The sequence below is a fragment of the Chlorella variabilis genome (genome assembly GCF_000147415.1).
Source record: "Chlorella variabilis unplaced genomic scaffold CHLNCscaffold_22, whole genome shotgun sequence".
Taxonomy (NCBI): Eukaryota; Viridiplantae; Chlorophyta; class Trebouxiophyceae; order Chlorellales; family Chlorellaceae; genus Chlorella; species Chlorella variabilis.
In genome coordinates this window covers 110,879-127,979 of record NW_005435066.1, presented here as the reverse complement: position 1 = coordinate 127,979, position 17,101 = coordinate 110,879, and the positions used below count along the sequence as shown (strand labels likewise).

Below are 17,101 nucleotides of genomic sequence, written 5' to 3'. Positions count from 1 at the left end.
ATGCACCATGCCCTCCGGGGGGCTTACCGACAGCACATCGAGGAGGTGTACACTTGGGCCCGCCCAAGTGTACCTGCCGGCTGCCCATTGACGTCAGAGAGGCACCCTGCGCCCATGCATTGCAGATTGCCAATTGGGCACGGCCTGCCGATCACACGGCCTACCGAGACACATGCTCGTGTCCCGTGCTCGGTGTTGAGAGCTCGGGGGTGCAAGAATGGGCAGCGGGCAGGCGCTTAGTGATGGGAGCCAGGCCTTGGAGGCACGCGCCAGCTGCCCACCTACCCGCTGCCGCCCGCCCGAGGCCGCCCGCCAAGCCGGACTTGCTGTTCTGGCACCCCCGTGCCCTTGGAGAGCAGAGTGCATTGAATGACTTTCTGACCTGGATCCGGCCACCTGCTGCTTGCAGGTGCCACGCCTCACAGGCATGCTGCGTGCCGCCCTGGGCACTGCGCCTGGCGGCAGCGGCAGCGGCAGAAGCCGAGGCGGCGGCAGCGCCAGCGCCAGCGCTTCGGTGTTGCAGCTGCCCGACCTGCAGCACCTGCTGCAGCAGCGCAACCAGCTGCTGCAGGAGCGACGGCAGGAGCGGGCAGACATGCAGGTGGGAGCCGACCGCACCCCTGATCCTGACGCTCCACGCCAGGCCGCATGCCTGCTCGCGTGCCTTGTTCGCACCAAGCACGGCTGCGCTGCCGCTGCTGCCGCCCCGTTCCTGCGCAGGTGTCCAGAGCCCGCTCCCAGCTCGTGTCTGCGGTGCTGGGCAGCTGGTCAGGTGCCCCCAAGGCAGCCCGGGAGGACTTTGAGAAGTACATGAGAGCCGTGGCGCAGCTGCTGGGCGGGGAGGCCAGCAGCGAGGAGGTGGCGGCGGCGGCGGGGGTGGCCTGGCAGGCCCTGCGCGCTCACCCGCCAGACCTGGACCGCGGGCGCGCCCCGCTGGCGGCGCTGCAGAAGGCCAGGTGCAACCTGAGCTGGCAGTCTGGCTGGCTTGGGGTGCCTGCTGCTGTTTGCTGGGAAGGTGCCTGTGCTTTCTGCGCGTCTAGCCTCCAAAGGCCATTGCTGACTTGCTCTGCGAGGGATGCAGGAGGGAACTCGAGGGGGAGCTGGGCAGGGTGGAGGATGCGGCTCTGCTGCACCTGTCCAAGCAGCAGCAGGCGCTGCTGCGCTGGCAGCAGCAGCTCAACCCAACGCAGCAGGGGGGCAAGCTGGGTGTGGATGGCGGCGACGACGGCAAGCTGGGGCCTCGGGCGGAGCACGACTTGCCCGCTGTGCCTGCCATGTCAGCTGAAGAGGCTGTGCTGGCGCTGTGCGGCGTCACGCCTGATGTGGCTGCCGAGGCCTATGCCGCAGCCGTCGGTGGCGCCGACGGCGGCGCAGCTGCGGCCTCTGCCGCCGCTTTTGCGGCGGCGCTTGCACCAAAGCCGTCTGCGCCTCGGGTGGCCACGGCTGCGGAGCAGGCTGCTGTGGAGGCGGATGTGTTTGGGGCCAAGGGGCGGGTGCTGAATGCAGAGGCAGGCGCCCGCTGGCTGCTGCAGTGGTGCCAGCGGGTCACGGGCGCCAGCGACGGCGATGACACCGTCGCCACCGCCGTCTGCCGCACGCTGCTGTCTGGTGAGCCCGACACGCCAGCCCTGCCTGCACCGCCGCTGTGCCTGGCTGGTCCCTGCCGCTGCCCGGCTCTCTCCCTTTCATCGCGGCTCTCCTGCCCTGCTGTCCACATAACCCAGCATGCTCAGCAGCTGCCCTGTACTGCGCCGTGGATCCCACGCTCCCGAGCAGGCCGCAGCGACGACGAGCTGGCCGCCGAGCTGTTCGATTTGATGGGTGATGCGGTCTTTGAGCACATTGGCGACCTGCTCCAGCAGCGCGCCTCCATCGCCGCCAATGTGCGGCGGGTGGTGTCGGGGATGCGGGAGGCGGAGGAGGCGGACAAGGCGGCGGCGGCCATGCCCAGCTATGGCAGTACCGTCACTGTCATGTCCGAGTCACAGGCGAGCGAGGGGCAAACTGGCGCTGCTGATGCTCTTGTCCGGTACCACCACCTGTACCGCAGTCGATCTTGTGTTGGCATGTACCACTCCTTTGCCGCAGAAACTGATGCACAAGCTGGAGCGCAAGGCGCAGCGGCGGGCGGGCGCCAAGGGCGGCGCCAGCGCCGCAGCGGCGGCAGAACCAGGGGATGCCGATGCCGACTGGGTCAGGTGCAGTGGGGAGCGGGACTGCTTTACCGCAAGCAAGCAAGCACAGCTGCCGCTCATCAAGAGTCTGCATCTGCCAGTCTTGCTGTCGTGCTGAAGCTATGCCCCGCCCCTGTGTGTGCCTGCTCTCGCCTGGTGCAGCGCCTACGGCCTGCTGCTGGTGGTGGAGGAGGAGATGGAGCGGGAGACGGCGCACACGCGGCTCAAGTGCGCCCCGCCTGGCCTGGCCTGCTTGCCTGCTGGGATCTCTGCTTGTCCTGCTTGGTTCAGGGAGTGACCATCCGCGCAGCAGGGGAGCATCCCCGCCAGCGCACTTGCCCTACACCTATCCACGCGCCCGCCTGCCTGCAGCCTGGGGAATGGAGTGGAGTTTCGGATCGGCGATGGCGACGGGCTGATGGCGCGCGGCACGCTCCCCAAGGGCACGCAGCGCAAGTGCGCCCCGCCTGCTGCCCTCCCCTGTGCCGCTGTGGCGCTGCCGGGCTTGCCTCGCTGGCGCTGTTCGCCGCCGGAGTGCACGCGCCTGCTGCGCCTGCTGTTCCTGCTGACCCCTGCGGCCCTGCCGTGCCCGCCACCCCTCCTGCTGCCCGGCAGGACATACAAGGGGTATGAGGAGGTGCTCGTGCCGGCGGTGAAGCCCGCAGCGCCGCCGCCTGGGGAGCACCTTGTCAAGGTGGGGGCGCAGGCAGGGGCGGGAGGCAGCCTGCTGCTGGTGGCCGTGATGGTGCAGGCCCTGCCGACGAAGCGTTGGAGTAGCGCGAGGTGGAGCCAATCATGCGCCTCAGAACTGCCACAAACCCTGCGCAGATTGAGGAGCTGCCTGAGTGGGCGCAGCTGGCATTCAGCGGCTACAAGACCCTGAACCGCATCCAGAGCCGCATCTTCCAGGCCGCCTTCTACAGCAACGAAAACATGCTGGTCTGCGCGCCCACAGGTGCGGCCGGCGTGCCAGGCAGAAAGGAGGTGGGGGGAGGGCTGGTTGGTTGGCCTGCGGGCGGGTGGCTGGTGGCTGGCAGGCTGGTGCGGCGCACCTGCTGCCGCACCGCCTCCCTGTGACTGCCCCCTTCCTCTGATGGCCCCTTGCATTCTTGCCCCGTCGCCCTCCTCAGGCGCGGGCAAGACCAACATCGCCATGCTGAGCGTGCTGCGCGAGGTGGGCGCCAACATGTCGCACGGCGTGATCAGCAAGGCAGACTTCAAGGTGGTGTATGTGGCGCCCATGAAGGTGAGCCGTGAGTGGCCCTACTGCCAGCCAGCCAGCCAGCCTACCTGCCACCAGCCAGGCGCGCGGCAATTTTCCACCACAGTGGCAATTTTCCACCCCTCCCATTATGGCCTGCCACTTGTTGTGGTGCAGGCGCTGGCCGCTGAGATGGCTGCCAGCTTTGGCAAGCGCCTGCAGCCCCTGGGTGAGTGCATAGCTTGCTGGGCCAGCGACAGCCCCAGGCTGATTCATGTGCAGCTCTACTGGAGGGACCTCAACTGCTGCCCAAAAGCATGCGGCCCTGGCCATGACCTGGTGCTGTGTTGCCTGCGTCTGTGGTGCAGGGCTGTCTGTGCGGGAGCTGACTGGCGACATGCAGCTGAGCAAGAAGGAGCTGGCGGAGACGCAGGCAAGGGCCGGCCTGCGTTGCTCGCCTTTCCTGCACCGTCCAAGGCCGTGCCTTGCCATGCGGGCGCTGACGTGGCGCGTGCCTGCTGCCCTGCAGATGATTGTGACCACTCCCGAAAAGTGGGATGTGATCACGCGCAAGGGTGGCGAGGTGAGCTGCGGCGCGCCCGCCGGTGCCTCCCCACCTCCCCGCCTCGCCTTCCCCTGCCCTCCCCACCTCTCCTGCATGCTGACTCTGACCCTCTGACCCTTCAGTGCCCTTTGCCCTGGTCCCTCTGCTCTTGCCTCGGCGCAACCCGGCAGGTCAGCGTGGCCGCCATCGTGCGGCTGCTGATTATCGATGAGGTGCACCTGCTGAATGATGAGCGGGGGCCGGTCATAGAGACGCTGGTGGCTCGCACCACGCGCCAGGTGGGACCGGCACGGGCGCCAAGTGTGGGAGGGGGTGTGGTGTGCTTGGAGGCGAGCCCTTCCTTCGCTACCGGCACCTGCTGGGGGCTGCGCCTGACAGCGCCTCCGCCTGCTGGCCTGTGCCCCTGGGCAGGTGGAAAGCAGCCAGAGCATGATCCGCATCGTGGGGCTGTCGGCCACCCTGCCCAACTACCGGGATGTGGGGCGCTTCCTTGGGGTCAACTCGGAGAGCGGTGAGGGTTGGGGTGTGGTGGATTGGGTGCAACGCAGCGTAAGGGAGGGAGCACAGCAGTTGTGGGAGACCAAGCTGCGCTGTGTGCCGGCCTGGCCAGGCCTGGGCTGGACTGACGTGTCCGAGGTGCCGGGACTTTAGGTGCTGCCCCAACATCACACGCTCACACTTCCCCGCCCCTCCACCCATCCAAACCCCACTGGACCCCCGGCTGCACCGCAGGCCTGTTCCACTTTGACGCATCGTACCGCCCCGTACCGCTGGAGATGCAGTTTGTGGGGTTCAGCGAGCGTAACATGATGGCCCGCCTGAACGCCATGGACGAGGTGTGCTACCAGAAGGTCACCGATTCCCTCAAGAAGGGCTTCCAGGCCATGGTGTTCGTGCACAGGTGGGCTGGGGGGTGGGGTGGGTGGGGGCGTGGTTTCTGATCACTCAGATGGAACAAATGGGCAGATTGGTGTGTAGCGCAGGGCTGCCGCCATCCTGGCTCCAGCCGCCGCGGCGGTCGGCTACCCGTGCCCCCTCCGCCGCTGCCTGCACCAACGCGCTGCTGGCGTGGCCCCCCCACTGCTGCAGCCGCAAGGACACGGGCAAGACGGCCCGCATGCTGGCGCTCAAGGCACAGCAGAACGGGGAGCAGAGCCTGTTCGACTGCACCCTGGAGGAGGTGCGGGGGCAACGGTGCTGTGGGCTGTTGGCTTGGCTGTGAGCTGCTGGATGCTGCAAAAGGGTGGACCAGAGGAGGCCGGGACGGCACATCGCCTGACGCAGAGCGGTCCAGCTGCTTGCGGCTCCTGGCAGGCAACCGCGCACCGCGTGCCTGCGCCTGCCCCCCTGTCCCTGCAGGCCTTCCCCTACCTGCAGAGGGACATGAAGAAGTCGCAGAACCGGGAGATTGGGGAGCTGTTTGACGCAGGTGGGTGGCCTGAGCAGTCATGTGCTGTATCGTTGTGACGCGGGTGGGTGGACAGGTCGCCGCCTTCGCGGCAGAAGCTGCGTTCGTGTGGGTGTTCCGTGTGCTGCCTTTCTGCCTGGCTGCAGCAGCGGCGGCAGGAGAGGAGCTTCTCCCGCTGCTGCTTTCCTGTGCTAGCCTCACGGAGCCCCGCCTGCCTGCCCGCCTGCCTGCCTTGCACTTCCTTTCCTCCCTGGTGCCGCGGTGCAGGGCTGGGCATCCACCACGCGGGCATGGTGCGGTCGGACCGGAACCTCATGGAGCGAGCCTTTGGGCAGGGGCTCATCAAGGTCAGCTGCCCTGTTTCCAGCTCACCTGGCCTGCTGTGCCCTCACCTGCCCCCGTGCTGGCGTCTGACCCCACCCCCCACCCCAACCAACCCAACCCCTACCCTCCCACGCACGCCTGCGCCCTGCCGCGCAGGTGCTGTGCTGCACCGCCACTCTGGCCTGGGGCGTCAACCTGCCCGCCCACACCGTGATCATCAAGGGCACGCAGCTGTACAGCCCGCAGAAGGGAGGGTTCACAGACCTGGGTGAGAGAGTGAGGGGGAAGGGCAGGCGGGGCCAGGCCGGGGAGGGGCAGGCGTGAGAAGCAGTATGCAGGAGGGGACCATGGGAGGCAGCCTGCAAGGCAGCGGGCTGCGCGCACAGTGCGGCTTGCTGTCTTGCTGCACTGAGCCGCTCCCCGCTGCTCGCCCGGCCCTGCCAGGCATGCTGGACGTGCAGCAGGTTTTCGGGCGGGCAGGACGGCCGCAGTTCCAAGACACCGGCGAAGGTACTGCATGCTGGTCCTCTGGTACTGCTGCTCCGGCAGCCGTCATCCCGTTTGTCTGATCTCTGTGCCCCACTGCTTGCTGGGAGCGGCCCCACCCCCTTGGATAATGAATTTCATACTGACCCCCCCGACTTCACTCCCGTCCCCACTGCTGCACTTCGCCCCTTGCCTCCTCCCCACCCACCCCACCCAGGCATCATCCTCACCACCCACGACAAGCTGGCGCACTACCTGAGCATGCTGACGCACCAGGTGCCCATCGAGAGCCAATTCACTGCGGGACTGGTGGACCACCTGAATGCCGAGATTGTGCTGGGCACGGTGAGGGAGGGCAGGGAGGGAGGGAGGGAGGGGGAGCAAGGGGGAGACATAGATGGTGGTGGAAGTGATGGTTGTGGTTGCGGTGGTGCGCGAGCGGCAATGTGGCGGGGCCCTGCGCCTGGCTGCTGCAGGTGACGAATGTGCGCGAGGCGAGCAAGTGGCTGTCATACACGTACCTGTACACACGCATGACACAGGTGGGTGGGGCGTGGGGATGTACGTGTGTGTGCGTGTGTGGCTCTGGTGGTAGCAGCTCGGCCTGCCATGACTCTGTCTCTCTCCGCTTACTCCGCCCCATCCCCCCACCACCGCCTGCCCTTGCACCCGCAGAACCCTCTGGCATATGGCATCGCCTGGGAGGAACTGTCGGCGGATCCTCCCCTGGAGGGGCACAGGTGCGCAGGAAGGGACCCCTGCCTGCCTCCCGCTGCACCTCCCCCTTGCCCCACCTCTCGCTCCCACTCCTCTCACACACACACTCGTCGCCCCCACACCTCGTCATCCATGCACACATCCGCCACCACACGCGCTGCCCATGCCCCCCCCCCCACCCCGCAGACGCAAGCTGATCACGGAGGCTGCGCGGGAGCTGGAACGCAGCAAGATGGCCCGCTTCGACGAGCGTTCGGGCAACCTGTATGTCACAGGTATGCCTGTGTACAGTGCATGGCGCAATGCGGCGGCTATGGTCGTAGGCAGGGAGGTGGCATGGACGGGGAGGTGGAGCAGAGGTTGAAGGCAGATCGACCCAGGAGGCTCGGGGTTCCACTCCATGTTGCTGCCGCGTGCTCTCTGGCTGCGCCACTTGTGAGGAAGTCCACCGCGCCTCTCACCTGCAGAGCTGGGGCGCGTGGCCTCCCACTACTACATCCGCCACTCCTCCATCCTCGTCTTCAACGAGCACCTGCGCCCGCACATGGGGGAGGCAGATGTGCTGTCCATGATTGCGCAGAGCTCTGGTGGGGTGGGGCGTTGATGGTGGTGGTGGGGTGTGCGCCTGTGTGTGCGTGGGAAGTGAGGGATGGACCGGAGCGGGCCCCACCTGCCGCCCTGAGTGCGGTGGTGCTCGTCAGCATGCCCCGCGCCACTGCCCCGCCACTGCCCGCCCACACACCCGTCCCCACCCCTGGTGCCACAGAGTTTGAGAACCTGGCGGTACGGGATGAGGAGCTGCCCGAGCTGGATACCTTGGTACGGGAGGTGTGCCCCTACGAAGTCAAGGGCGGTGGAGACAACAAGCGCGGCAAGGCCAACGTGCTGCTGCAGGTGGGTGGGCGGGTGGGACAGGGGGGAGGCTAAGGGGTACAGACCCGTGGCTGACACCTTGCCAAACATAGCCTGCGACGCCTGCTGCCGGTATCGGCTGTACAGCTGACAGTTTGTGCCCCCTCCCCTCACCATCCCACTGCCTGCCTGCCACCTCCAGGCCTACATCAGCCGCGCGCGGGTCGAGTCCTTCAGCCTCACAGCAGACCTCATGTACGTCTCCTCCAACGCCCCCCGCATCTCCCGGGCTCTGTTCGAGATCTGCTTGCGCCGAGGCTGGTCCAGCGCGACTGAGCTGTGCCTCACCATGAGCAAGGTGGGGCTGCTGACTGAAGGGCAGCGCCAGCATCAGTAGGGAGCTTGGACTCGCCACCTCGCTGTGTTGCGTTGGCATTGCACCTGCTTCCTCTCGTGTGTGTTGCTGCTGCCGTGTGTTCCACCGTGCCGTGCACGCATGCCCATGCGGTGATGGTGCCTGCCCTGCAGGCCTTTGAGCTGCGCCTGTGGCCCGAGCAGCACCCCCTGCGCCAGTTCGAGCAGCAGCTGAGGCACGAGCTGCTGCGCAAGCTGGAGGACCGCCAGATCAGCCTGGACATGCTGGCGGTGAGGCTGAGCTGGCAAGGGTGCAGTCTGTGGGTCAAAGGGCCGAGTTGAGGAATGGATGAGCCGGAGAGTGCCTGTGCCGCCCTGTTTCTGGATGGGGCCCCGTGCCTCCATCTTTCTCATTGCATGTTGCCATGACCCAGTTGCCATGACCCAGTTGCCATCCACCCAGCCATTATCGCCACCTACCCACCCGCAGGACATGGAGCCCCGGGAGATAGGCAGCATGCTGCACCACCCTGCCGCCGGCAACCAGATTGCCACCTGCGTGCAGAGTTTCCCCTACCTCCAGGCAAGGCCAGGGGAGAGTGACCCTGACCAGGCAGTTCCACACGCACATGCCTGCTGCAAGGCTGGCAGGGCTCAAGCTGATGTGTCCTTGTTGCTGCCCAGCAAACACGTGAACCATGTGGCATGACCGAGGTGTTGTGCACGCTGATGCAGCTGGAGGCTCAGCTGCACCCCATCACCCGCACCGTGCTGCGCATCCAGCTCACCATCACCCCTAGCTTCACCTGGAAGGACGGGTGGGTGCCCGAGGGGTGGGGGCTGGTTTGAGGCATGGGGTGGCCAGCTGTTGGCTGCTGCCAGCGGCTGTGTTGCCAAAGTTCCTGCCCGCGACTCGGCCAGCCACACATATCCTACCACCACCCCCTCATCACCCCACCACAGTCACTGATTGCTCCCTCCTCTGCGCCCCCGCCCCGCAGAGTGCACGGCAACGCGCTCAAGTGGCTGCTGTGGGTGGAGGATTCCGACAACGAACATATCTACCACAGCGGTGGGCGTGCCTGCCACTGGCTGCGACCGGCTGGCGCTGCTGCCTGGGCCACCACTGCTTGGGGGTCTCACCCCGCCTCCACCACCTACCCTTACGGGCAGAGCAACGGCCTGATGCTGCGCCTTGCCATACGCCTGGTCGGGCCTCACGCTGTGCGGACTGTGCCACGTCATGCCCGTGCTGTGCACGCTGTGCCCTGCGCAGAGACCTGGATCCTGACCAAGAAGATGATGCGGGAGGGGGAGCAGCGGGTGGCCTTCACTGTGCCCATCTTTGAGCCGCTGCCCTCTCAGTACTACATTCGCGTGGTGTCAGACCAGGTGGGGGGCTGGGCTGGACAGGCAGGCGCCGAAACTGGTGTATGTGTGTGAGGGGGAGCCTTGGTGGGTGGCTGGCTGGCTGGGGCAGCCGGGCAAGTGCCACGCCGGATTTATTTGCGGGCAGGCGGGTGCAGGAACGTGCAGGCAAGCTGGCAAAGCAGCTAAGGTCGAGGGCTGCCGCTCACTTACCGGCATTCGTTGCATGCCGCTGACACGCTTTGCCTGCTGCGCGCCTGCATCACTGCAGTGGCTGGGCGCCGAGGCCCTGCTGCCTGTGAGCTTCAAGGGCCTCATCCTGCCGGAGCGCCACCCGCCCCACACAGGTGTGTGTGCGGCTGCCGCCTGTTTGGTTCCAGCAGCAGCAGCTGCGATCTTGGGGTCGCTTGGTGCCAAAGGCCATGGGTGCCTCCTGCTCTCCCCTGCCCTCTCCTCGCTCTCTCCGGCGCACCCCACCTTCCCTGGTAATCCTCCTTCTCTCCCGCTGCTGCTGCCCATCGCCCCTCCCTGCCCCCTTGCCTGCAGAGCTCCTTGACCTGGACCCGCTGCCCGTCAGCGCCCTGGGAAACCCCGCATACGAGGCGCTGTACAAGTTTTCCCACTTTAACCCCATCCAGACGCAAGTGAGAGTGTGGGTAGCCGGGTGGGTGTGGGGCAGGAGCAGGGGACTCGCGGGGCACGGCAAGCAGGTGCAGGCCGGAGCAACAGCGCGGTGGTGGGACCGTGGTGCCCCACCACTTGCATCAGCACATGCACACCAACCCTTTCCTCCCCTCCTCCCGCCCTGACAGGCCTTCCACACGCTGTACCACACCGACCACCCCGTGCTGCTGGGCGCCCCCACAGGCTCCGGCAAGACCATCTCAGCCGAGCTGGCCATGCTGCGCCTCTTCTCCCAGCACCCGGGACAGAAGGTGCGTGGTGATGACGGCGGCGGCGGCGGCAGTGCGTTGTCCACTGCTGGCCGCTCCACCTGTTTGCAGCGTGTACCCTGCCCCGCATCTGGCGCCGCTCGCCCTCACCGGCACGGCCACCCCTTCCTGCCTCCCTCCCTCCCTCCCTCACCACCACACATGCGCACATGCTCCACAGGTCATCTACGTGGCGCCCCTCAAGGCCCTGGTGCGGGAGAGGATCAAGGACTGGGGCGCGGGCTTCTGCCGGGCGCTGGGCAAGCGGCTGGTGGAGCTGACCGGTGACTATACGCCAGACATGGTGGGTGGGCTGGGGCGGGGCCGGTGGACGTGGTTGTGATGGCGGGTGGATGTGTGGCGCTGGGATGGCGAGACGGGGGGCAGCCTGCGCGAGGCGTAAAGTGCGGCTGTAGTGCAGCAGGGCTGGACTGCGCCGAGGGCTGCGCCAACGCCTCGCCCCCCTGCCACCCTCTGCCTGCCCCGCAGCACGCCCTGCTGGCCGCGGACGTCATCATCTGCACCCCCGAGAAGTGGGACGGCATCTCCCGCAACTGGCGCAGCCGGTCGTACGTCCGCAAGGTGGGCTGCCCGCCCAAGAGGCGATGCCAGGCCTGCCGGCTTGTTAACAAGGGTGGAGAGGTGGCGGGAGGGGCACGAGTGTGCACGGTGGGGCTTGTCTCTGTGTGACACGCCGAGCCCTTTGCCCACTGGGCATGCTGTGCCACCTGTCGGGTGCCCGCACGCCTGGCACCTCGCCCGCCACCGACTCGGCACGCCTGCGCCGCCTGCTCCAGGTGGGACTGCTGGTGATTGACGAGATTCACCTGCTGGGTGCGGACCGGGGTCCCATCCTGGAGGTCATCGTGTCGCGCATGCGCTACATCGCGGCTCAGGTGGGTGGGCCGGGGTGGGGCGTGTCGGGAGGCGGGTGGGTTGGATTGCTCTGGGTTGGAGTGCCAAGCCAAGCACCCCAGCTGCTCCCTGCTCCCCTTCCTATTGCTCCTCCCTGTCGGCCCCGTGGCACCACCGCTTTATCCCACCCCTCAACCTCCAACATCCCCATCCCTGCTCCCTTCTGTGCAGACCGAGCGGGCCATCCGTTTTGTGGGACTATCCACCGCCCTAGCCAACGCTCAGGACTTGGCAGACTGGCTTGGCATCACGGGGCCGGTGCGCAGCCGCTGGCGCTGCTTCCGTCGCTGCCACGAGCGGCGCCGTCGCTGTTGCTGGTGACGCTTGGAGTGCCGAGCTGCTTGAATCCCGCGCGTCCCTGCTGCTGCTGCTGCTGCCCCGCTCATGCTGTACACTCCAACCGATTTGGTTGCGTGGGGTGTGGCCGCAGGGTCTGTTCAACTTCAAGCCCAGCGTGCGCCCCGTGCCGCTCGAGTGCCACATCCAGGTGCGGCTGACGCAGTGGCGCGGGACGGAGGCGCGGAGGGGCGGCTCTGCATGGGGAAGGGCATGCACCCATGCCAGCCTCTGCGCTTGGGTTCCTGCGTGTGCCTGGCACCTTGCCAAGCGCTCCCCCTAATTCGCTGCCTGGCCAACCATCCTGCGCGTGTGCCTGCAGGGCTACCCCGGCAAGTTCTACTGCCCGCGCATGGCAACCATGAACAAGCCCGCCTACGCCGCCATTCAGTCGCACTCGCCCATCAAGCCGGTGAGGCCACGGGCACGGGGCACGGGGCCAGCCGCATGACTGGCGTGGTCGGCGGGGCACGGGGCAGCACTGCTCAGCCGTGTTTCGCACAGCAGGGAGTTACCGCTCCTCCGCCGCCTCCTCCCCGCCCCTCCCCCGCCCCCTTCCCTCCAGGTCCTCATCTTCGTCTCCTCCCGCCGCCAGACGCGGCTGACGGCGCTGGACCTGATGGCGTACGCCGCCGCAGATGACCGCCCCCGCGTCTTCCTGCGCATGACAGGTACGCGGGTGGGGCGGCGGTCTGTGGGCTGGCGATGAGTGTGTAATGGGGACCTGCCGCACTCGCTCGGCCTTGCTCGGTGCACGCCGCAGCGTGCTGCAGCCCCGACATCACACACACACACATGCACTCGCTTATATGTTACGCCCATCCCCCACCCCCCGCAGAGCAAGAGCTGGAGGTGGAGGTGGCGGTGGTGCGGGACGCCTCGCTGCGCCACACCCTGCAGTTTGGCATCGGCCTGCACCACGCGGGGCTGCCCGACAGCGACCGAGAGCTGGTGGAGCGGCTGTATGTGGGGGGCAAGATCCAGGTGGGTTGGCGGTACAGGTGGCAGTACAGGTGGCAGTACAGGTGGCGGTACAAGTGGTGCCCATGCTGCCGCAGGCGTCTCCTTCTCCCCTACGGCCCACTGCCGCCCTTCTCCTTCCAATTCACTTGGTCAACGTGCTGATCTGCCCTCGCAGGTGCTGGTGGCCACCTCCACCCTGGCCTGGGGCGTCAACACCCCCGCACACCTGGTCATTATCAAGGGAACCGAGTTCTACGATGCGCCCACCAAGTGAGCAGCCTGCAGCCTCCTGAAGCGGGCTGGGAGGTGTACGGGGCAGGGAGCCGAGAGGGAGGGCAGGAGGGCAGGCCAGGCGGCCTCCCTGCTGCAGCAGATCAGCCTCCTTTGATTGCCGTGGCGCAGGCGGGCAGGCACGCCCTGTGCCTCACCGCCTGCTCCGCCTGTACCGCTGTACCGCTGTGTACTGCCGCTGTACCGCTGTGTACCGCTGTGTACTGCAGGCGGTACGTGGACTACCCCATCACCGACGTGCTGCAGATGATGGGGCGGGCGGGACGGCCGCAGTACGACAAGCACGGCGTGGCCGTCATCATGGTGGGCGTGCACGGCTCCTGCGCTGCTGGAGCCCCTTGCTCCCCCGCAGCACTCCCAGTCTCCCGCAGCACCTCCACCTCCTTGCACGCATGGGTTACGCCTTCCGGCCCTTTCACACGAGGCCCCGCCCCGCAACCCACCTGCCCCACCAACCTCCCACCTTTCCTCCCACCTGCCCCCTCTGGCCTCACTCACACCACCCCCGCAGGTCCACGAGCCCAAGAAGAGCTTCTACAAGAAGTTCCTGTACGAGCCCTTCCCAGTGGAGTCCTCCCTGCCCGCCCACCTGGCAGACCACTTCAACGCAGAGGTGGTGGCGGGTGAGGCGCAGGCTGGGGGCTGCCTTGTGTGCTGTGTGCTGTGTGCTGTGTGCTGTGTTGTGCGTGTGTGTGTGTGTGTGTGTGTGTGTGTGTGTGTGTGTGTGTGTGTGTGTGTCATGGTGGTGATGGTGGTGGTGGAGGAGGAGATGGCCGTGTGTGTGTGTGTATGTGTGTGGCCGCGAGGTCGGGGGGGAGAGCACGAGGCATGGGCCTGCCGCCGTCGCCTCCCTGCAGGCACCATCAAGAGCCGGCAGGATGCCGTGGACTACCTCACCTGGACCTTCTTCATCAGGTAGGGGCGCCTGGCTGGCTTGCGCCGGCCGGCTGGGCTCGTTGCTTGGCTGGGCTGCCCTGCTGGTGCCAGCAGCCTGGCAGGACGTGGGGCCCTGCCCCCATGCCCGCCGCGGCCTGCCTGCTGAGACCCACGCTGCGCCCGCCCGCAGGCGCCTGCTCCAGAACCCTTCCTACTACGACCTTGAGTCGACAGACCAGGAGGCGGTGTCTGCCTACCTGTCCGCCATGGTGGAGGGTGTGCTGGCTCAGCTGCAGGACGCGGGCTGCCTGGAGGTGCGGCCGCTGGGCGACGGAGCGGGGCGCGCGGCAGCGCCGGCGCCGGGGCGCGTGTGCACGGGAGCCTTGCGTGCGCTCCGCCACAGCCTACTGCCCCTCTGGCTGCACCCCCACCCCCCACACACGCATATCGAACCCCCACCCCTCCCACTCTCTGCAGGTGGACGAGGAGACGGGCGGCGTGCAGTGCCTGACCGCGGGTCGCATCGCATCGTTCTATTACATGCGCCACCAGACCATGGCCACCTTTGCGCAGCGCCTGGGGCCAGGCATGGACGTGCAGGTGGGCGGTGGGCAGGCCCATGGGCCTCTGTGTGGACGTGGCGTGGGTGGGGGTGGCTGGCTGGTTGTGCGGCAACACTCCTGCCGTGCCGTTCAGGAGTGCACCTGCTCTGCCACAGAGTTGGGAGCGGCCCCCGTGCGATGGAGCCCTAGTCGCCCAGCCGTGGCTGCTTCCCTCCCCCTCACCTGCCGGCCTCTCCTCCCCCTGCCCCTTGTGTGGTCCCTGCTGCCCGCAGGCGCTGCTGCCGGTGCTGTGCGCGGCGGCCGAGTATGCCGAGCTGCCTGTGCGGCACAACGAGGACAAGCTGAATGTGGTGCTGGCGCAGCAAGTGCGATGGGGGGTGGACACGCGCACCGCAGGTGGGCTTGGGGGGCGGAGGGACTGCCGGGTCGGGCCGGCCTTGGGCAGCGCTTGGGAGGGGGCAGGTGCATGTTCTAGGAGGGACTCGGCCATGAGTTGGCGATGCGCTGAGAAGGCCTGCGCTCCCTGAGGCTGGCCACTATGGAGGCTTGCCACTACTTGCTGCCCATCCTTGTGCTTCTGCACACACAACAATCCACCACCCACCCCCACACACACGCACACACGCGCCTGCCCCCCCTGCCCGCCATGCAGACGACCCCCACACCAAGGCCGCGCTGCTGCTCCAGGCGCACCTGGGCCGCCTGCCGCTGCCCATCTCCGACTATGTAACCGACACCAAGGGAGTGCTGGACAACAGCCTCAGGCTGCTGCAGGTGGGCGCAGGGAGGTGGCGGGAGGGAGTTGGTGGGAGGGTCACGAAGCGGGGACGTGTTGCCATCGCGCTACGCTTCGCCCCTGTGCCGCCAGCCTCCCACCACACACCGGTACACGCGCCACACGCCACCAGCCCACGCAAGGACCAACATTGTTGAGCACCTGCCTGCTCGCCCTGCTGCCTGCAGTCGCTGGTAGACATATCGGCGGATGCTGGGTGGCTGGACACAGCCCTGGCTGCCATGGCGCTTGTGCAGGCGCTGATGCAGGGGCGGTGGCACGACGGCAGCACCCTGCTCACCCTGCCGCACTTCACGGAGGCTGGCGCAGAGGCGCTGGCGGCGGCAGGCCTTCCCCACCTGCCACAGCTGCTCGAGGCGCTGCGGGGCGGCGGCGCCGAGGGCCAGCGCGCCGCGGCGGCGGTGGAGGCGGCCGTGGGGCGGCGCGAGGCGCGGGACGTGCTGGCCGTGTGCGAGCGACTGCCGGTGGTGGGTGTCAGCTGGCGCGCGCCGCAGCTGATGCAGCGGCAGGAGGCGGGCGAGGAGGAGGGAGCCACTGATGGTGCAGGCAACCGCGGTGCCGGCACCGCCAGCTACAGCCTTGAAGTGGAGCTGCAGCGCTTGGCTGGCAAGGGAGGCAGCCGGCAGTCGCCGCCGCGAGTCTACGCGCCGCGCTTCCCCAAGGCAAGCCCGCAGGTTGCCAGGCTGGCTGGCTGGCTGACTGGCTCAGCTCCTGATGGCGTGTCCTGCTGGCTGGTTGGCGCATGCCTGCAGCCCCTCTGAAGCTGGCTGCCTCCCTGGCGGGCTGCTGCGCTCACCAGCCCCCCGTCGCTGCTGCCTGTTTGCCGCCCGCATCACCCCTCCGCCTTCACTCACCCCCGCCGCGGGCGCGCCTCCTGCTGCGCAGGTGAAGGAGGAGGGGTGGTGGCTGGTGGCTGGCGACACCGCCACCGATGACCTGCTGGCCATCAAGCGAGTCTCCTTTGGGCAGCGCACCACCACCAGGTGCGCGGCTGGGTGGGAGAGGGGTGGCGGCGGTGTGGTTGAGTGTGTGTGTGCTGCGCGCTTGCTGCACGGCTAGCACTGTGTCGGCCTGAGCTGCCTGAAAAGCGCCGGGCATGCCAGCCCGCAGCCTGCCTGCCTGCCTGGTGTATGTGCCTCACCAGGGTCCTGCCAGCCCCCTGGCCCGCAGGCTGACATTCCCGGCATATGGCGGCGGCGGCTCGCCGCTAGGTTCCATCGACCTTCTGCTGGTGTGCGACAGCTACCTAGGGCTGGACCAGCAGTACAGGATACCTCTGGGGCGGGACAGCGGGACGGGTGCCGCTGCGCTGCCGTTGGTGGGCCAGGCCGCACGGCGACAGCGGCGACAGGAGCAGGCTGAGGGGCGGAGGCAGCACGCTGCCGGCAAGCCACAGGAGCAGCCGGCCAGCAGCAGCAGCACCACCGGTGGCAGTCCAGCGGATGCTGATGCAGGCGATATGGGGCAGACGACAGTGGAAGCGCTGCCGCAGCGTGCCCCGCGGCGGCCGCGAGGTGCGGCTGCCCAGCAGTTGGAGGAAACGCAGTGGCAGGCGCCGACGCTGGACTGCCGGTTGGACGGGCAGGCGGCAGAGGCAAAGTAGGAGGGCCTTTAGGGAGTGGAGCCACTGCATCCCTGTGCCGCCGCGTGCTCACCTGATGGCAACGAGAAAGCGCATTGCATGTGCAAAAGTTGATGCAATGAGCCAGGAGAATGCGAGCTTACCCCACAGATGGCCCCCATGTCGCGCCTGCTGCCGCCTGGCGGGCGCATGGCACTGATGCACATGTGCAGCATGGCATCATCCATGCGGCACATGCTAGCCTCGCACAATCGCCATATAGATGCACGGTGTTTCTGCGCATTGTGCGCACCATGAGCGTCCGTGCCCGCGGCAGCTGTTACTCCCAGCGAATGCCTGAGCGCTGTGCGCAACTAACGAAGTGCGATCATCCAGAATGCGTCGTGGGTGGCATGACT

The 17,101-nt window shown here is 67.5% G+C and overlaps 1 protein-coding gene across 1 annotated transcript; it reads left to right on the top strand.

Annotated features, from left to right (window-relative positions):
* Positions 1–427: 427 nt before the first annotated feature.
* CHLNCDRAFT_138793 (hypothetical protein) lies at positions 428–16,724 on the top strand (the record flags this gene model as incomplete). The annotated part of the gene is made up of 54 exons (XM_005844505.1): positions 428–601; positions 721–956; positions 1,082–1,608; positions 1,777–1,970; positions 2,089–2,198; positions 2,337–2,402; positions 2,547–2,630; positions 2,790–2,868; positions 3,003–3,129; positions 3,305–3,420; positions 3,553–3,604; positions 3,744–3,958; positions 4,111–4,218; positions 4,352–4,451; positions 4,673–4,841; positions 5,030–5,120; positions 5,300–5,369; positions 5,616–5,695; positions 5,829–5,940; positions 6,117–6,182; positions 6,376–6,503; positions 6,635–6,700; positions 6,834–6,898; positions 7,062–7,150; positions 7,343–7,462; positions 7,642–7,769; positions 7,930–8,085; positions 8,256–8,372; positions 8,572–8,640; positions 8,817–8,899; positions 9,083–9,153; positions 9,358–9,473; positions 9,721–9,796; positions 9,996–10,093; positions 10,262–10,384; positions 10,563–10,685; positions 10,871–10,963; positions 11,179–11,277; positions 11,468–11,554; positions 11,727–11,783; positions 11,955–12,044; positions 12,198–12,303; positions 12,471–12,616; positions 12,771–12,865; positions 13,096–13,189; positions 13,398–13,509; positions 13,744–13,801; positions 13,953–14,076; positions 14,240–14,362; positions 14,598–14,721; positions 14,978–15,099; positions 15,289–15,795; positions 16,007–16,104; positions 16,292–16,724. 54 exons carry the CDS (start codon positions 428–430, stop codon positions 16,722–16,724), a joined length of 6,972 nt encoding a protein of 2,323 aa, XP_005844567.1.
* Between the last annotated feature and the right edge of the window lie 377 nt (positions 16,725–17,101).